The sequence below is a fragment of the Globicephala melas genome, chromosome 16 (assembly GCF_963455315.2).
Source record: "Globicephala melas chromosome 16, mGloMel1.2, whole genome shotgun sequence".
Lineage (NCBI taxonomy): Eukaryota > Metazoa > Chordata > Mammalia > Artiodactyla > Delphinidae > Globicephala > Globicephala melas.
Genome location: NC_083329.1, coordinates 191,590 through 207,983, shown reverse-complemented (window position 1 = coordinate 207,983; position 16,394 = coordinate 191,590). Strand labels below are relative to the sequence as shown.

Genomic DNA, 16,394 nt, shown 5'->3' with positions numbered 1-16,394 from the left:
GCGGGTTGCAGAAGGCACCCTGGGAGCGGGTTGATGTTGGCGCTGCCCAGCGGAGCCTGGGTGACCCCAGGGGCACAGAGAGCCTTGTTCCGGAGCGAGGGAACCCACATTCGTGAGAGCGGCCCTGTCCCAGCAACCCCACAGGCGCCAGCTTGCCTGGGTCCCCATTTTACAGACGAGGAAACTGAGTTTTCAGGGGTCTGGTCCCAAGAGACTGCGCAGCCCCCCGTGGTAGGACCGCGGCTGACTCTCTTCTCTGGCCTAGGTCCCCCGCCCTCCGATTCCCAGCTCCTAGGTGAATGGCAGGAACCCTGAGGCGGGGTGTCCCATCTGGGGACACAGCCACAGCCAGGCGGGTGGAGGCCGCTTCTGAGGGGAGTCCACTCAAAACACAAGCCAGGAGTCCCCATCCCAGTCCAACACCCCAGGACAGCCGCTACCTCTGCGGGCCTCCGCCCACCGCCCCAGCTGGGGAAGGGTCTTCACCCCAGAAGAACATGTGTGTGCATGCGTGTGTGGGGAGGGGGCTGCATCACCAGACACCTGGGAGGGGGGTGGTGGGAGTATGGGTGCACGCGTGTGTTGGCATGTGTGTGTGTGCCTGTGTACACGTGACTGTGTACCCTCAGGCTCCGCATACGAGGATTCAACCAATTGCCAATCAGAAATATTAAAAAAAAAAATTCCAGAACTTTCCAAAGAGCAAAAGTTGAATTTGCCAAGCCAGAAACTTTTTACACAGCATTTACATGGTATTAGGTATTCTAAGTAATCTAGAGATGATTTATCGTACACGGGAGGATGTACGTAGGTTATGTGCAAATATTACACCATTTTATATAAGGGACTCGAGCACCCCTGGATTTTGGTATCCACAGACTTGGATATCTGTGGGGTGTCCTGGAACCAATCCCCGTGGTACCGAGGCACGACCGTATGTGTGCACGTGTGTGCACCTGTGTGCAGAGGGAACCCTGGAAGGGTCACCACATCGCAGGCCGCAGGGCGGGGGAAAGAGTCTTTGCTCGCCTGTTCTACTGCAGGGTCTGCACTGTGGGTCACGCTGCGGGGCCGGGGCTACCGCAGGGGGCCGGGCAGGCCACCCAGAGCCGAGCCCCAGCCCACACCCTGACACTGGCCAGAAGCCACGGCCCTCTTGGCCTGGGTCCGTCCCAGGAGCCTGTCCTGGTGCGGCGAGGTGGTCCGCGGGACCCCGCACACGGCGCGGGGAGGGTGCAGCCCTGCTCCTACTGCCCGTCTAGGCTTAGGTTCGCCCAGAAGTGGTACCAGCAGCATCAGTTCCTGCTGTTCGCTACTGAAAACCAGGGGAAGTCTTAAGAGGATGCGGCACAGGCAACTCGTTTTAATTTGAAATGGCTTAAATTTCATCTCAGCAATCCTGGGTTTTAGTTCCAGGAGGTGAGAGAATTTCAGTTTAAGATCTGACTCCGACCTCGCGGTGTCAGGCGGGTGGGGTCCGCGCTGTTAGATGCTCAGAGGGCTCCTGGGGTATGAGAGCCATAGGGAATCTAATTAATGAAGTTGTCACTTCTGGGAAATGTCTTTAACAGTTTAGAGAGATTAAATGTATAAATTAATGGCGTATTAATTAAAGAATAAGTGAAGACATATACAAAGGTTACTAGGTTAATAAATGCTTTTAAATTGAGCTTTAAAGCTTGAGAAAAGCTGGGCAACGGGGGACAGAATTCGGGCCCTCGCCCGAACGGGGTTGGGGGTCAGGAAAAAGGCCGGAGAGCCGAGGATGCTCAGGAGAAGCGCGAGATCCAGGTGGAGATGAATCTTTACTCAGAGAAAAGCGACAGAGCTAGAGGCTCACGGGGCGGGGGGCGTCAGCGAGGGGGCCTGGGAGCAGGGGCACGACCACGGCGACCACAGCGACCACAGAGCGGCGAGCGTCGGGCGAGGGCGGTCACAGGTGCCGGCGTGGGACGCTGCGAAGACAGAGAGGAGGAGGGGTGAGGCCGGGCAAGTTGGGGCGGGCGCACGACCACACCGCCCACCTGCGTGCGAAGAAATGAGGCTGAACTCCGCCCTCCCGCCTCCAGTTCGCCTGATCCCGCCCCCCCACTGACCCCGCCCCCCCACTCCTGTCCCCGACCCCCGCGCCTTGCCCACGCCCCCCATCCCCCATCCTGCCCTGCCCACGCCCTCGTGCCTGCTCCCTGCCCGAGACCCTCACGCGGTCACAGGGGTCGCCAGGGCGGACAGCACCCCTGAATGAGCCTCCGGCCGACCGGGCCGGCGCCCTGCCCCTCCCGGGGGTGGTGGGGCGGATAGGGAGGAGGGTCCCACCTACCCGGACGGGCTGCGACCCGGAGGCCAGAGGCCATCACTGGGGGGCCGGGGGCGGCGCGCTCCCCTCCACCTTCTGCGCCGCCTCCTTCTCTCCTGGCGCCGAGGCCTCCCCCGAGGGCTTCCCCGAGGGCTTCCCCGAGGGCTTCCTCGAGGGCTCGGTGACCGCCGCCATGGCCGCGCGGGCGGGCGCCTTGTGCGCCTTGGGCGCCTCCTTGAAGGCGTGGTAGCTCGCGGACAACCACGGGGTCTCCGTGCCGTGCTTGCGGCCCACTGGGTAGGCCCCGATGGCCGCCAGGAGGCTGCGGTGGTGCTCAGGGTCCAGCTCGGTGTAGTACATCTCCAGGGTCAGCGGGGTGCAGATCTTGTGCTGCGGAAGGGGGCCGGTCAGGGGCGGGGTGGGGGGAGGTGCGGCGGCCGCGCCCCTGGGCTCGGGTGCGCAAAACGGGGTCCATTTTTTCTCAGTGGCATCAGCCGCGATGCGGGAGCCACGTCCGTGGGCCGCCCGCGGGCGGGCGGTCACCTCTGCTTTTGAGCAGCTCGGTCATACTGTAGACAGTGCCCCTACATACACTGATTTCTGCCGTAATTTCAAGCCATCAGCCGTAGGCCTGCAATTCAGACCTGGAGGCTCCGCAGAGAGCCAGCCCTTCTCCGAACGCACCGGTGGCCGGTGGCCATGGCCTCCTCCTGAGTGAAGGGGAGGGGGCTCGGCGAGTGCCCCGCGGCCCGCCCCCACCCCGCGGGCCCCCGAGGGAATCCCAGTGAGTGAGGGCCGTTAGCAGCCCGGTGCACCCTTGGAAGTACAGTGGGGGCTCGTGGCCTCTGTGGGGGGAGCGCTCCCCTCTCGGAAATCACGGGGAAAGGGGGACGATTTATCTACTGAAAACTTAGAGTCTTGAAAAAATACACTGAAAATGGTAAAAGTCACCATAAGCAAAGCTGAGAGAAAAGAAACAAGGATGGGGGAACACTTTCCAAGCATACAGAAAACGTCAACATCCTGTGACATAGAAACACACCACATACAAGTGAGGGAGGCTTCCCTCCACCTGGACCTCCTTCCTTATGCTTTACTTTTTAAATTACAAGAAGAGAAAACCTCTCGCTAAAACACCTTTTCTTTTAATTTTTCTAAAGATAGGACTTGAATATACCTGGAAGGTGACGGGGCTTGAGGGCCTTTGCAGGTCACGTTCCCATAGAGCTGGGAACACCCCAGACCAACCCTCCTGGGGGTAGCTTGGGGGAGAGGAGGGGAGGCACCCCGTCCTTCCACAGGACACCCCCCTGGGACCCTCCCTGGCACTCTGCCTGCAGGGCGCGACTGCCCTTCCCAGCCCCGGTGCCCTGTCCACCGGCCTTACCCGAAGCAGGAAGCCGTCGGGGCAGCTGAACTGGTCATACCAGATGGCCTTATACATGATCAGGAGGCAGCCCATGAGCGCCATGGTGAAGGCGATCATCCGCCCTGTGGGCATCTGGGGGGTGGGCAGGTGCGGAGAGGAGAGGTGGGGTGGTGAGGCTGTGCAGGGCCCGGGCCGCAAACCTCAGGGCCGGCGCCCATCGCGCACACAGCCCAGGGCTCACCGGCCTCTCAGAAAGGATGGGGAAAGGGGAAAGGGGCAGAGTTACTACTGAGAAATGAAAGGCTTTAGAAATGGTACCCTAAAAGTTATAAAAAAGCCACCATTAGTAAGCTGAAGAGCTAGAAAAGGAAAGGAAAACACATTTGCCAGAGACACAGCAGGAAAAGTGAGTCTCCATCGTCTACGGGAAATCCGCGAGTCACCGAGGAAGAGACAAACGACCCCCTTGGGAAAGGGTGCAGGGCGCAAGCAGGCACTGCGCCTCCTGCCAGGGCTCCTCCGAGGGCGGCGGCCGCCCGCACCCCATGTTACAGCAGCAGGGGGGCCAGCAGAGCCTGCTGCCCAGGCCCGACCCCTACCTCTGATGGGGTGATTCCCTGTCCAGCTCTACTGAGAGCAGGGCCCCGACCAAGGGCCCCCAGCCCACCCAGTCCAGAGCCCGGGTTCCCACACCTTGCAGCTGCCTCTCCACCTCCCCTGCCCTGACTCCCCATGGAATTGGCGGGGAGGGTTGGGTTACCCTGCTACGTGCATCCTCTGGGTGGCCGCCGCCCAGCTTCTGGGCCTCTAGGTCGGAGAACTTTGTCGGCGGGTCCCCGGAGGACAGCTGGTATTCCGTCTGTGTCTTAATGACAACCTGTGGGAAGAAATGATGCAGGAGGACCCTGAACTAGGGGGGCTGGGAGGGAAAGGGGGCAGGGGGCAGCTGCCCGCAGTGGTGTGGGTGCTAGTGGCAGGGCTCTAGTGGCTACCAGCTGACACCAAGGGAGGGGGACACTGGAAGTCGGCCAGGGCCGTGGCAGCCCAGGGCCTGGCCAGATGATGGAAAGAGCCCCTACGTCTGCTGGCTGCCTTCGGCTCTGAGGACGCTAGCTGCCCCTGCCAGAAGCTTCCTCTTCCAGGGTACCACAGCTTGGTCCCCTCCTCCAGGAAGCCCACCACTGAGCCTTCCCTTTGGGAACCAGGTCCAGAACGGTAGCAGGCATGGTCGAAGCCCACACAGATCGCTGGAGAAATGCCCTCGGCTCATGGGAGCAATGCTGGGACGTGCCCCCTGCCCTCGCCAATGGCTGACGGGGGCCTCAGGCTGGGACAACTCTGCGTGCCATTCACTCTCCAGAGCTCCGGTGGGGTCAGGGAGAGCTGTGCCTGAGCTGAGCTCTGCTTCTTACAGGTCCCTTCTGAGAGCTCCCCCTCCACCCACCCCTTGCCCAAGGACCTCATCTCAGGCTGCAATCCAAGAAGGAGCGCGCCCAGCAGAGGACGGGGGAGTTTTTGCTGCTGAGCCCCTGCTGGACCGCAGGCAAGCTGGGCGCTGTCTGTGAGAGCATGTGAATCCTCACCACCACCTGTGGCCAGTTTACCCTGGTTTGCAGATGAGGAAAGGGCAGTTCTGGGTGGCGGGGGGAGCCGATCGGGGCACACAGCAGGCTCAGCCTGGCCCTTCCTCCACTTGCTCAGCTGCCCCTTAGAGGAGGCCACACCTAAAGCCACCTTGCTAACGCCCGTGTGTTTCCAGGGCAGGATGACACAGGCCTCCACGCTGGCCCAGGCCCCTCACCTGGTCGGAGAACGCAGGCTGTAGCTGGCTGACATCCAGGGGACTGATCAGAGGGACGCTGTCCATGGTAGCCCCGTCCCCGGAGCCTGTCTTCCTCGAGAAGCTGCAGTTCAGCTTCACCATGGTGGATGGCAGTCCTCGTCCTGTCCAGAGGCAGACACAGGGTCACTGGCCACATAACAGATGTCCACACCAGCTGGCTCTGGAGTGAGAGGGCCCCAGGCTGGCCCTTATGCTCCTCACGCCAGAGGTGGGTTGGGCCATGGGTGGCCAGGCCAACCTCCCCAGGACAAACCGGGTGAGTCCAGCCGCAGGATTCTAGTCCCTTCCTGCCCCCTGGACTCCCTTTGGCCCCCACAGCCGTGCAGGCGAGAGTGCCTCTGACTGGTGACTGCCTGGCAGAGTCTTCCACTGGCCCACCTGCTCCAGGAGATATTCTAAGGGCAGCAACCAACAGAAAACAATCCCAGATAGAAGCCTGGAGAGTAGGGTGGCCAGTACGGTACGCCAGGTTAAATCTGAATTTCAGATAAGCAACGGATGCTTTTGCTTTGTATGATATATCCATGTAATATGCAATACAGGAACATATTTATACTAAAAAGTATTGTCTATCTGAAATTCAAATTTAACTGGGTGTCCTATGTTTTATCTGGCAACCCTACTGGAGATGCAGGAAGTAACAAAGAGCTACAGAAAGAGGATGCTGGTGAATGAATCCAAGAGCTAACTGCACAGAGCGTGGCAGTAATGGTGTACATGGACTGGACCATCTGGGGAGCTGGAACGCCCTGACAAGAACAGGAGTGGGGGGCAGGCAGGAGGTGGGAGGGACCTGCATGGCTTGGAGGAGCACAAAGCTTCCTGGGGGAGGTCAAGATGGTTTCACTTCTAGGCTGACTGATAAGAGAAAAGGAACACAGCAAATGACTTGAAACTGAAAAAACAGAAACACAAAATATACTCAGTCAATCAAAAGGAGAAAGAAATGGTCCCATGTCCACTAAGAAATTAAATCTCTTGTTAAAATCTGCCAACAAAGAACTCCAGGCCCAGGCAGCATCACCCCTGGATTCTACCAATCATTTAAGGAGGAAATCATGCAAATTTCATACAAAACTCATCCAGAGGGAAGAACACGGGAGCACACCCCAGCTTGTGAAGCCAGCACGACCTCTATCTCAGAACTCGGCAAGGACAACGAGACAGAAGACCTCGCAGGCCATGCTACCCACCAACACCAGTGCCAAGGCCCCAGATAAAATGCAAGCATGTGGAATCCAGCAAGATATTAAAAGGCTGGGTGTATTCTGGAAATTTCACATCTGAAAGCAATCATTATTTTCACCATATGAACAGAATAAAGAAGAAAAATGATCTCATCAATTTCAATAGTAGCTGAAAAAGTATCTGGTAAGGTTCAACATTTGTTTACTATTTTAAAAAATCTGTTGGAATTCCCTGGTGGTCCAGTGGTTAGGACTTCATGCTTTCACTGTCGAGGGCCCAGTTCAGTCCCTGGTCTGGGAACTAAGATCCCACAAGCTGCGCGGCACAGCCAAAAAAAAAAAAAAGAAAGGGAGATACAAGGCCCTTTATTATCAGTTCTACAAATGATGGTGATTTATAGAGGTCCTAGCCAAGCCATATGGCAGGAGAAAGGAATAAGAGGTACAAAGCCTGGATGAGATTAGGTAAGACTCTCATTATTCACAGAGAAAGCATCTTCTGTGTGTAGAAAATCTGAAAGAATCTGCGTATAAATTATACGGGTTGGAAAGTGAGTTCAGCAGAGTTGATGGGCTTAAGGTATTCAGAAATCAGTTCTGTTTCTGTGTATCAGTGACAAAAAATTAAAACATAATTTGTTGAAAGATTCCACTTAAACAGTATCAGAGATATCGAATGCTCAGGAGCAGGTCTAACAAGAGATTAGAAGGACCTCCCTGTGGAAAACCAGAAGAAACCTCTGTCAAGACACTATTGACTGGGACTTCCCAGGTGGTCCCGTGGGTAAGACTCCACGCTCCCAATGCAGGGGGCCCAGGTTCGATCCCTGGTTAGGGAACTAGATCCTGCATGCCTGCCACAAATAAGAAGCCTGCATGCCACAACTAAGACCCTGTGCAGCCTAAATAAATTTTTAAAAAAAAAAGACATTATTATTATTAATTTATTTTTTGCGGTACGCGGGCCTCTCACTGTTGTGGCCTCTCCCGTTGCGGAGCACAGGCTCCGGATGCGCAGGCTCAGCGGCCATGGCTCATGGGCCCAGCCGCTCCGCGGCATGTGGGATCTACCCAGACCGGGGCACAAACCCGCGTCCCCTGCATCGGCAGGTGGACTCTCAACCACTGCGCCACCAGGGAAGCCCCTAAAAAAGACATTATTGACTGAGACCAAATAACTCCTAAATTCCTTAAATAAATGGGGAGATATATGGTCATGGACTTTGGAAGTTACCATGTTTAAAAACATCATTTCCCCTCAAAGTGTAGCTATAGAGTCAATAAATCCCAATCAAAATTCCAAGGTGAAATTTTTAAAAAATATATCAATAGTTATGTATTTTTAAAATAAATTTATTTAATTTATTTTTGGCTGTGTTGGGTCTTCGTTGCTGTGCGTGGGCTTTCTCTAGTTGCAGCGAGCGGGGGCTACTCTCATTGCAGTGCATGGGCTTCCCGTTGCGGTGGCTTCTCTTGTTGTGGAGTACAGGCTCTAGGCACGCGGGCTTCAGTAGTTGTGGCGCATGGACTCAGTAGTTGTGGCACATGGGCTTAGTTGCTCCGTGGCATGTGTGATCTTCCCAGACCAGGGCTCGAACCCGTGTCCCCTGAATTGGCAGGCGGATTCCCAACCACTGCGCTACCAGGGAAGTCCTTTTTGTGTGAATTTGATAAGCTTTGTAATTTTATATGGAAGGCAGAGGGACAAGGATACTCATAACATCTTGGAAAAGACCGAGGGGGGCACTTGTCTGCCAGGCGTCTAGCTTGTCACATAGCCGTGTGGTATCACTGCGTGATGTACAAAGACCCATGTGACACACCCTATACACACGGACCACGGAGATGTCACTGCAAACCTTGGGGATGGCCACCCAACGTCCACATGGCAAACAGTGGACCCAATCCCCACCTCACACCCCACACAAAAATCTACTCCCGGTGGATAAGCCAAGATAGAAAAGCGTCGTGGAGATAATACAGGAGAATATTTTCCTGGTCTCAGGGAGGGGAAGAGTTTTTCAGTATCACAAATAAGCGCTACCACAAAAAATATTGATAAAAGAACTACATTAAAATTAACAGCTTCTTATAACAAACGTATGGTTACCAAAGGGGATAGCAGGGGTAGGCGGAGATAAATTAGGAGTTTGGGATTAACATATACACACTATTATATATAAAATAGGTAAACAACAAGAGCCTACTGTGTACCACAGGGAACTATAATCAGTATCTTGTACTAACCTATAATGGAAAAGAATCCAAAAAGGAATAGCTATATATGTATAACTGAATCACTTTGCTGTACACCTGAAACTAACACAACACTGTAAATTAACTACAGTTCAATTAAAAAATTAAGAGCTTCTGCCCATCAAAACATAGCCTTCAAAGAATGGAAACAGAAACCAAGACTGGGAGAAAATATTTGCAACCTGCAAATGAGAAAGGACTTGTTGTGGGTTCAACAACAAGACGAGCCCAAGCCCTAACCTGGGCACCTGTGAACGTGATCTTATTTGGGAATAGGGTCTCTGCAGATCTAATCAAGTTAAGATGAGCTCATACTGGATTAGGGTGGACCCTGATCCAATGACTGGTGTCCTTATAAGAAGGGAGAAATTTGGACACAGACACACACAGGAAGGAAGCCATGTTGAAGATGGAGGTGGATACTAGAGGGAGGTGGCCACAAGCCAAGGGACTCCTGGGGCCCCCGAAGCTGGAAGAGGAAGGAAGGAGCCTCCCCTGGAGCCTCAGGGGAGCTCGGCCCTTGCAACACCTTGATGTCCCGCCTCTTGCCTCCAGAGCTGCGCAAGAACGAACGTCTGCTGTCTGGGGCCACCCAGCTATGGTGGAAGCCAAGATGCGTCAGGCATCTACCGTATAAACAGAGCGTCTCGAGCTGGCCAAGAAAGACAGGCAGATCACCCAAGAGAAAAATGGACAGAAGAGGATTTCCAATGGCCATGAATACTGAAATGCTGCTCACTCCATTATCCTTGAAGAGACAAATTGCGGGGGTGGTGGTGGGGGAGCGGGGCGGGGGGAAGCCGAACACCGGGACAGGGAGAGCAGGAACACAGGCCGCCACAGGGTGGGGTGGGGCCGCTTTATCTAGGGTGTTGAACCTGTGACGGCCTCACTCACTCCTGGCCAGACACCCCGCAGGAAGGCAGGTGTGCACCCACGTGCACAGCAGCACTGCCCACAGACGCGCGCACCACGGGGCATCTCCACAGTGGAACAAGCACATGAATAGAGGCGTTTCTGCGAGGTCGTCAGAGCAGGGAAGGGAAGGGACCACGCTACCTGCAAGAACAGCCCTGAATCACAAAGCCAGCGTCGGCCAGAAGAAGCCAGGCACACATGAAGGGTCGAGAATAAAGAAACACAACAGCCTTGTTTAGCACCCCATCCCGCGCTCAGGAGCTCGGAGGTGCGGCCAGTGCTCCTGCGTCTGCAGAGTCCCCGGTGGTGCCCTTGGGGGAGGGGAGCGGCTTCGGGGCGGGGCGGGCGTTTCCGGTCTTCTCTTGGATGCTGGACGCCTGGGGTTCACTTATGACGAATCATTAGGCTGCACGTTTGCTTCGTGTCCTCTTCTGAGTTCGTTATATTTCACAACAAAAAAGGTTAAAAACAAACAAAACCAAACGACAGCGGGCAGGTAGCAGAGGCACAGCCAGGCCACGCCCTCTCCCAGGACTGAACAGCCTTTTGACAACTGTGCCCTGGCTGTCCCCTTCCTAACGAGGACCTCGGGCTGAGCTTTCCGCCCTGGCCTCCGAATGTGGCCCCTCCCTCGCCACTGCCTGCATCCACCCTGCAACCCCCAAACTTCTGTCCTGAGCGACCCTCCTGGGCATCAGCTCCACCACCGCAGGTGCCTGCCAGGCCCTCACTCAAACCCTAGCAGCCAGGCCCTGCTGTCGGTGCCGGTGCGGGCAGGCCAGGTGGGAACGCAGAGGGGGAGCCCCTGCCAGCGGCAGAGTCAGACAGACCTGCAGGACGTGTGGGAGGCACTGGGCAGGGACGCTCGGGGCGGTCACTGTGGGGAGGGCAGGAAGCCCCCGGCCCAGGCTGGGAGAGGGGCCGCCGCATCGTGGACTCACTCCCCAGGCGCCCGCGGAGGAGGCTTCTCTTAGGGTCTTGAGCCGGCGCCCTTCCCCGGATGTGCGCGCCTTGCCCGGGCCGTACAGACCGGCAAAGCGTCCCCACTCCCCACCCACCCCAGGCTGAGGCGGTGTGCTCTTCCTGAGGTGGGTCGAGGCCTGGCCGGGCCTCGGCCTGTGGATGACGTCCGGGCACCTGGGCACCTGCCCCAGGCGGGCGGGACATCTGTCCTTCTTCGCTCGTACCGCGCGTATATGACGTCCACGCTCCACGAGGCAGAGACGGACAAGGAGCCATCAACATATAAATAAAAGAAGGTCGGGCGATCCGTGCGAAGAAGGAAATAGAGATGAAAACCGCCGAAAGGGGGCCGCGGAGGAGGGCGGGGGGGAACGACCGGGCACTGCAGGGGAGGGCTGTGCGAGGTGGGGACAGCAAGCGCCCCGGCCTTTAGGGGAGCTTGGCGAGGGGCTGGGGAGGGTGCCCTCTAGGGGGAGGGGGCTGGGGGCCTTCACGCAGCAGACGCCCCGCGACTCTCAAACCCAACCTGCGGTTTACAGACAGGAGCCGGGAGGGGCAGAGGGGGCACAGCCCCCACCCCCGCAAACCTGTCAATCTCAGCTTGGTGGCCACGCCCCCTGGAAGGCGGAAGGCCGAGGTCTCCCCCTCCTCTCCCTCAGGAGGCCCCTATCCATACGAGCTCCGCCTCTGGGTTCCCTTTAAGCCAAACGTAAGCTCCAACTCCTCTGCCTCTGCATGACGTCCACGTTACATCATCTTGGGTTTCCATGGCAACAGAGACAGGCAGGCAATGACACGTCTTCTTGAAGAAAAGACTTGGGGGCCCAACGGACCCTCTGCGTCTGACTCTAGGCGCCTTGTTCCAGGCAGAATGCTGGGGTAGGGGCTGGGCTGCATCTGGGAAGCACCCCCCCCCCCGCAAAATTCCTTTCCCTGCCTGAGTCATGCAGACCCTCTGGGCAGGCTGGCTGGGCTCATTCACACGACAGACACTTAGCTCCGTGGAATGGGAGGGGTCTTCCCTACTCCTCCCACCGGCCCCCTCCCTCCACGCTGCGCTGTAATTGTGCCTTCGACAGCGGATCAGCTGCTCCCCGCTCGCCGTAGGCTGCTGGGCTGGGATGTGGGGCGGTGTACGTCTCCTCTACGAGGCTTGGGGAGGGGGCACAGGTTGAGCAGTGAGGTTGTGCTGAGGCTGCGATGGGTGGCTGGACGGGAGGGCACGGACCCTCAGCCGAAAGCCCTCAGGAAGCTTGGCTGCAGGTCACGTCACAGACTCGCTTTCACACATACGCCACCCCGGGATGCTGCGTCACTCGGAGGTATGCACCGGCGCCTGCATGTGCGGGCGGGCACGAGCGTCCTGTGTGCATTGGGCGTGCGTGTGACAACGGAGCGCGGGGGGCCTGCGCGCTCTGCCGAACCCGCAAGGCCCCCGCCCCCGCGCCGCCCCTTCCAGGCCCAGCCACAACGCCCACCCAGGTGCGCTCCCACCCGTTGCCCTGCAGGCCGATGGTGGGTTTGACTGCCGGTTCAAGGGCAGGTGGACTGCAGGCGCCAGCCCAGCCCTGAGAGGCCCAGGCGAGCGGGGCAGGTGGGGGGAGGTGCAGGTCTGCCCCCGGCTTCAGCGTCCCAAGTACCAGCCACCTGTGGCTCCGCACCGAGCGCCCGCGGCAGGCGGTTCTGGACAAACGCCCTCTCTCCGCTTCTTGGCCACGTCCCGCCTGCCACGCAGCCTCCCTCACCTCCGCCACCACCGTGCCGTTGCCGGCAGCGCTTCGTGATCTGGTCCGTCGGAAGCCCCTTCTGCCTCCCCCACCCCCTCAGGTAGAGCTGAACCTCAGGTAGAGCTGGAACTGGCACCCCTTCTCCACCTCGGGACGCCCATCTCCCACTGGCTCTCTCAGACCTGCAGAGGTGGAGCTGGCTCGCGGGGAGGGGGCTGCAGTCTCCATGGGACAGGGGGAGCTGATGTCCAGCAGTCCTACCCCCACCCGAGCTGCCCCGCTCTACCGCGGACGGGAATCTGGGAGGCACGTCGGGTCTGCGCAAGGCTGGACACCCACGGCCCTTCTGGAACATCCAGGCAGGGACTCTTCCCGCGGAGGCCCCGGATCCTCGGGGGGGCCTGAGGACAACCTCCTGCGCTTGGGCCGACCCCTGCCCGGCCGGCTGCCAACGGGTCAGCCGCAGTTCCTCCCCCCCCCCCCCGCCACTCTCTCACCCCTGCACACGCCCCTCGCACATCCGTGCACACACACCAGTATACCTGCGACCCCCGCACACCCAACACTCGTGAGCACACTCGGCCCCCCACCCGCCCCCCAGCTCCGCTCCACAAGGACAAATGTGCAAATGGCTCACAGGCGGCTCCAACGGGCAGCTGCAGCAGGATGCAGTCGCAGGACAAGGATGCGGAGGAAGGATGCGGTTCCAGACGCTTCTCAGCTGGGGCGCGGCGGGGGAGGGGCCGAGCCCCAGACCGAGGCTGCCGTTGTTGCCAGGGAGATGCAGGCTGGAGGAGGCGAGCAGTGCTTCTGCCGCCGCCGCCCCGCCTCCCACGCGTGCCCGTAGGAGCTGCGCCGCCCCCTCCCACGCGTGCCCGTAGGAGCTGTGACGCCCCCCCAACCTGTCACTGGCTTAGACACGCACACCGCATCCACCCACGGCACACATCTCACACACACACCATTCACACGCTGCACACACATATACAGACACCTCACACACTCACACCACCGCACTGCAGGGGGGGCGGGGAGGGGACAGACACCCTGGCCAGCATCCTACCCTGGGGATGTCCAGGCTCCCAGGCACCACTTTGTCGGGCGCGCAGTCTTGCCCCCTTTGGTCCGCTTGGTTCAGGCACAGCTGGGTTGGGCCCCCACCCGCCCAGAGGGCCTCCTCCTCACGGCTCGGCGTCCAAAGCCCCGACTGTCCGCTTTCGGAGGGCAAGCCTGTGGCTCCTGGTAGCCGCTGTGGCCCAGAGCCTGCACAGCGCCAGGCATAGAGCAGCCGCCGCGCAGGCGCGTTGTCCGAGTGAGCAGGTGAGCGGGGGCCGTGGTCTCAGGACCCCGGGGCTCAGCCCAGCAGGGTCGGGGCTCCACACCTGGGCTCACAGCTGGCCGAGGAGCGATGGCGCGGCTGTGTCATGCCTTTTTGCTGTTGACTAGTGCCCCGTGTTGCGGATGTGTCCCGTCTTGTCTATTCAGTCGCCAGGCTCTGGACTGTTCGTCCCGGGTGTGTCTACTGTTGACAGCGTTGCCGCCAGCGTTCTTGGACTAGTGTTTGTGTGGACACAGGGCTTTCATTTCTCTTGGGCAGGTACTTAGGAGTGGAATTGCTGGGTCGTATGGTAGTTTACATGTAGTTTTTAAAGAAAATGTTTTAACTTTTTTCCGAAGTGGCTGCAGCATTTCATATTCCCATCAGCGGCGCAGAGGGGCTTGGCTTCACCCCCACCCCGGACGCGTGTTACCATCTCTCCTGTTTGCTGCAGCCGTCTGTATTCGCTCGCGAGGGCTGCCGTAACTAAGTACCACAGACCGGGTGGCTTAAACAACAGGAATTATTTCCTTATGATTCTGGAGGTTGGAAGTCAGACATCAAGGTGTCGTCAGGGTTGGTTTCCTCTGGGCCTCTCTCCTTGCCTTATAGAGGCCCGCTTCTCCCTGTGTCTTCAGATGGCCTTTCCTCTGCGTGTATCTGTGTCCTAATCTCCTTTTCCTTTTTTTTTTTAAGCCTTTAAAAAATAAATAAATAATTAATTATTGGCTGCATTGGGTCTTTGTTGCTGCGCGCGGGCTTTCTCTAGTTGCAGCGAGCGGGGGCTACTCTTCGCTGCGGAGCATGGGCTCTAGGCACGTGGGCTTCAGTAGTTGTGGCTCGCGGGCTCTAGAGCGCAGGCTCAGTAGTTGTGGAGCACAGGGTTAGCTGCTCCGCGGCATGTGGCATCTTCCCGGACCAGGGCTCGAAGCCATGTCCCCTGCATTGGCAGGCGGATTCTTAACCACTGCGCCACCAGGGAAGTCCCTAACCTCCTTTTCTTATAAGGACACTAGTCAGAATGGATTAAGGCCACCCATATGACTTCATTTTAACTTAATTATCTCTTTAAAGACCATATTTCCACATACTGTCACAGGCTGAGGTCCTGAGGGTTAGGGCTTCTACGTATGAATTTTGGGAGGAAACAATTCTGCTCATAACGCTGACCTCGTACCCACTAGTAGGATGAGTGATATCTCACCGTGGTTTGAATCTGCATCCCTAATAACTAATGATGCTAATGTCAACAAAAAATAATCAGTGGTCCATCTAAGGAAGAAATAGAGAATTTTATTCAAGGCAACCTGAGGATTATAACTCAGAAAACTCTGAGGACTGTTCAGCTTGCTAGAAGTTGAAGGCACAGCTCTATACATTTTCAAGACAAAGCATTGTTCATCGAAATGACCCTGACATTTTATGTAAAGTTCACCGAAAATACACACTCCAGCTCTACACGTATGAATCGAGTGCAGGTCACCATGACCGTAACAGTACTAGGAAAAGAAGGAAGGAGGGAAAAAAAAAATGATCTTTTTGGTGAGGCAGAGATTCTTGCTCTTGAGGAGGGCCCAGGGCGGAGAGTATGGTCTGCTTAAATTTTCTTGTCTTATCTTAAAAACATACATTTTATTCCATCATTAACTATACATCTCTTCGTGGGTTTCTTAGCCACCTGTATATCTTTGGTGAAATGTTTGTTTAAATGTTCTGAACATTTTTCAATTGGGTTGTTTGTCTTGTTGTTACTGAGTTTTAAAAACTCTTCATATATTCTGGATACAAGTCCTTCAGCAGGTAGAAGATTTGCAGTCTCCCCCAGTCTGTGACTTGTCTTTTCACTTTCTTGATAGTCTCCTTTGAAGTGCAAAAGCTTGTAGTTTTGATAAAGTCCAAGGAATCAATTTTCTCTTTTATGTGTCGTGCTTTTGGTGTTGTGTTAAGAACTGACCCAAGGCCATGAATATTTTCTCATTTTTTCTTCCAGTGGTTTTGTAATTTTAACTTTTACATTTAAGCCTATGATGCATTTTGAGGTAGCTTGTGTGTACGATCAAGTTATAGGTCTAAGTTATTATTATTTTTTGCATGTGGATATCCGGTTGTCTCAGCACCTTTTGTTAAAATCACTAATCTTTTCATGTTAAGTTGTCTTGACATCTTTGTCAACAACCAGCTGTCCATACATATGTGGGTTCATTTCTGGACGCTTAATTCTGTTTCACTGATGTGTGTCTCAATCCTTATGCCTACAGTATGTCTTTTGCCACTGGGGCTTTGTAGCGTTTTGAAGTGGCGGAGTGTATCTGTTCTAATTTTGTCCTTTTAGAAATTGTTTTGGCTCTTCTGAGTCCTTCCATTTTCATATAAACTTTAGGATCAACTTGTCTATTTCTACAGAGTTCTAGAAATTTGATAGGAATTGCATCGAATCTATAGATTAATTCTGGGAGAATCACCATCTTGACGAAGACTTGAGTCTTCTAATCCATGAAGAAAGAATATCTCTCCATT

General features: G+C 56.3%; 1 protein-coding gene across 3 annotated transcripts; it reads right to left on the bottom strand.

Moving 5' to 3' along the window:
* Positions 1-692: 692 nt before the first annotated feature.
* Positions 693-13,390, bottom strand: CALY (calcyon neuron specific vesicular protein). Of its 3 annotated transcripts, none has more exons than XM_030832172.2 (6): positions 13,197-13,381; positions 5,467-5,609; positions 4,426-4,542; positions 3,684-3,797; positions 2,321-2,686; positions 693-1,955 (listed from the first exon to the last, which is right to left on the bottom strand). In XM_030832172.2, the coding sequence occupies exons 2-5, from the start codon at positions 5,587-5,589 to the stop codon at positions 2,354-2,356; spliced, it is 687 nt and encodes a 228-aa protein (XP_030688032.1). In that variant the 5' UTR covers positions 5,590-5,609; positions 13,197-13,381; the 3' UTR covers positions 693-1,955; positions 2,321-2,353. The 3 variants fall into 3 exon arrangements, with proteins under 3 accessions (XP_030688032.1, XP_060142711.1, XP_030688033.1); XM_060286728.1 differs by lacking the exon at positions 13,197-13,381 and adding an exon at positions 10,011-10,884; XM_030832173.2 differs by lacking the exon at positions 3,684-3,797 and having other exon boundaries at positions 13,197-13,390.
* Positions 13,391-16,394: the final 3,004 nt, after the last annotated feature.

Coding starts and splice junctions, on each gene's coding strand:
- CALY (XM_030832172.2), bottom strand. CDS start 5,589: ATGGTGAAGCTGAACTGCAGCTTCTCGAGGAAGACAGGCTCCGGGGAC. Junction 4,543..5,466: donor AGCCTGCGTTCTCCGACCAG/GTGAGGGGCCTG, acceptor TTCTTCCCACAG/GTTGTCATTAAGACACAGAC. Junction 3,798..4,425: donor CAGAGGATGCACGTAGCAGG/GTAACCCAACCC, acceptor CCCACCCCCCAG/ATGCCCACAGGGCGGATGAT.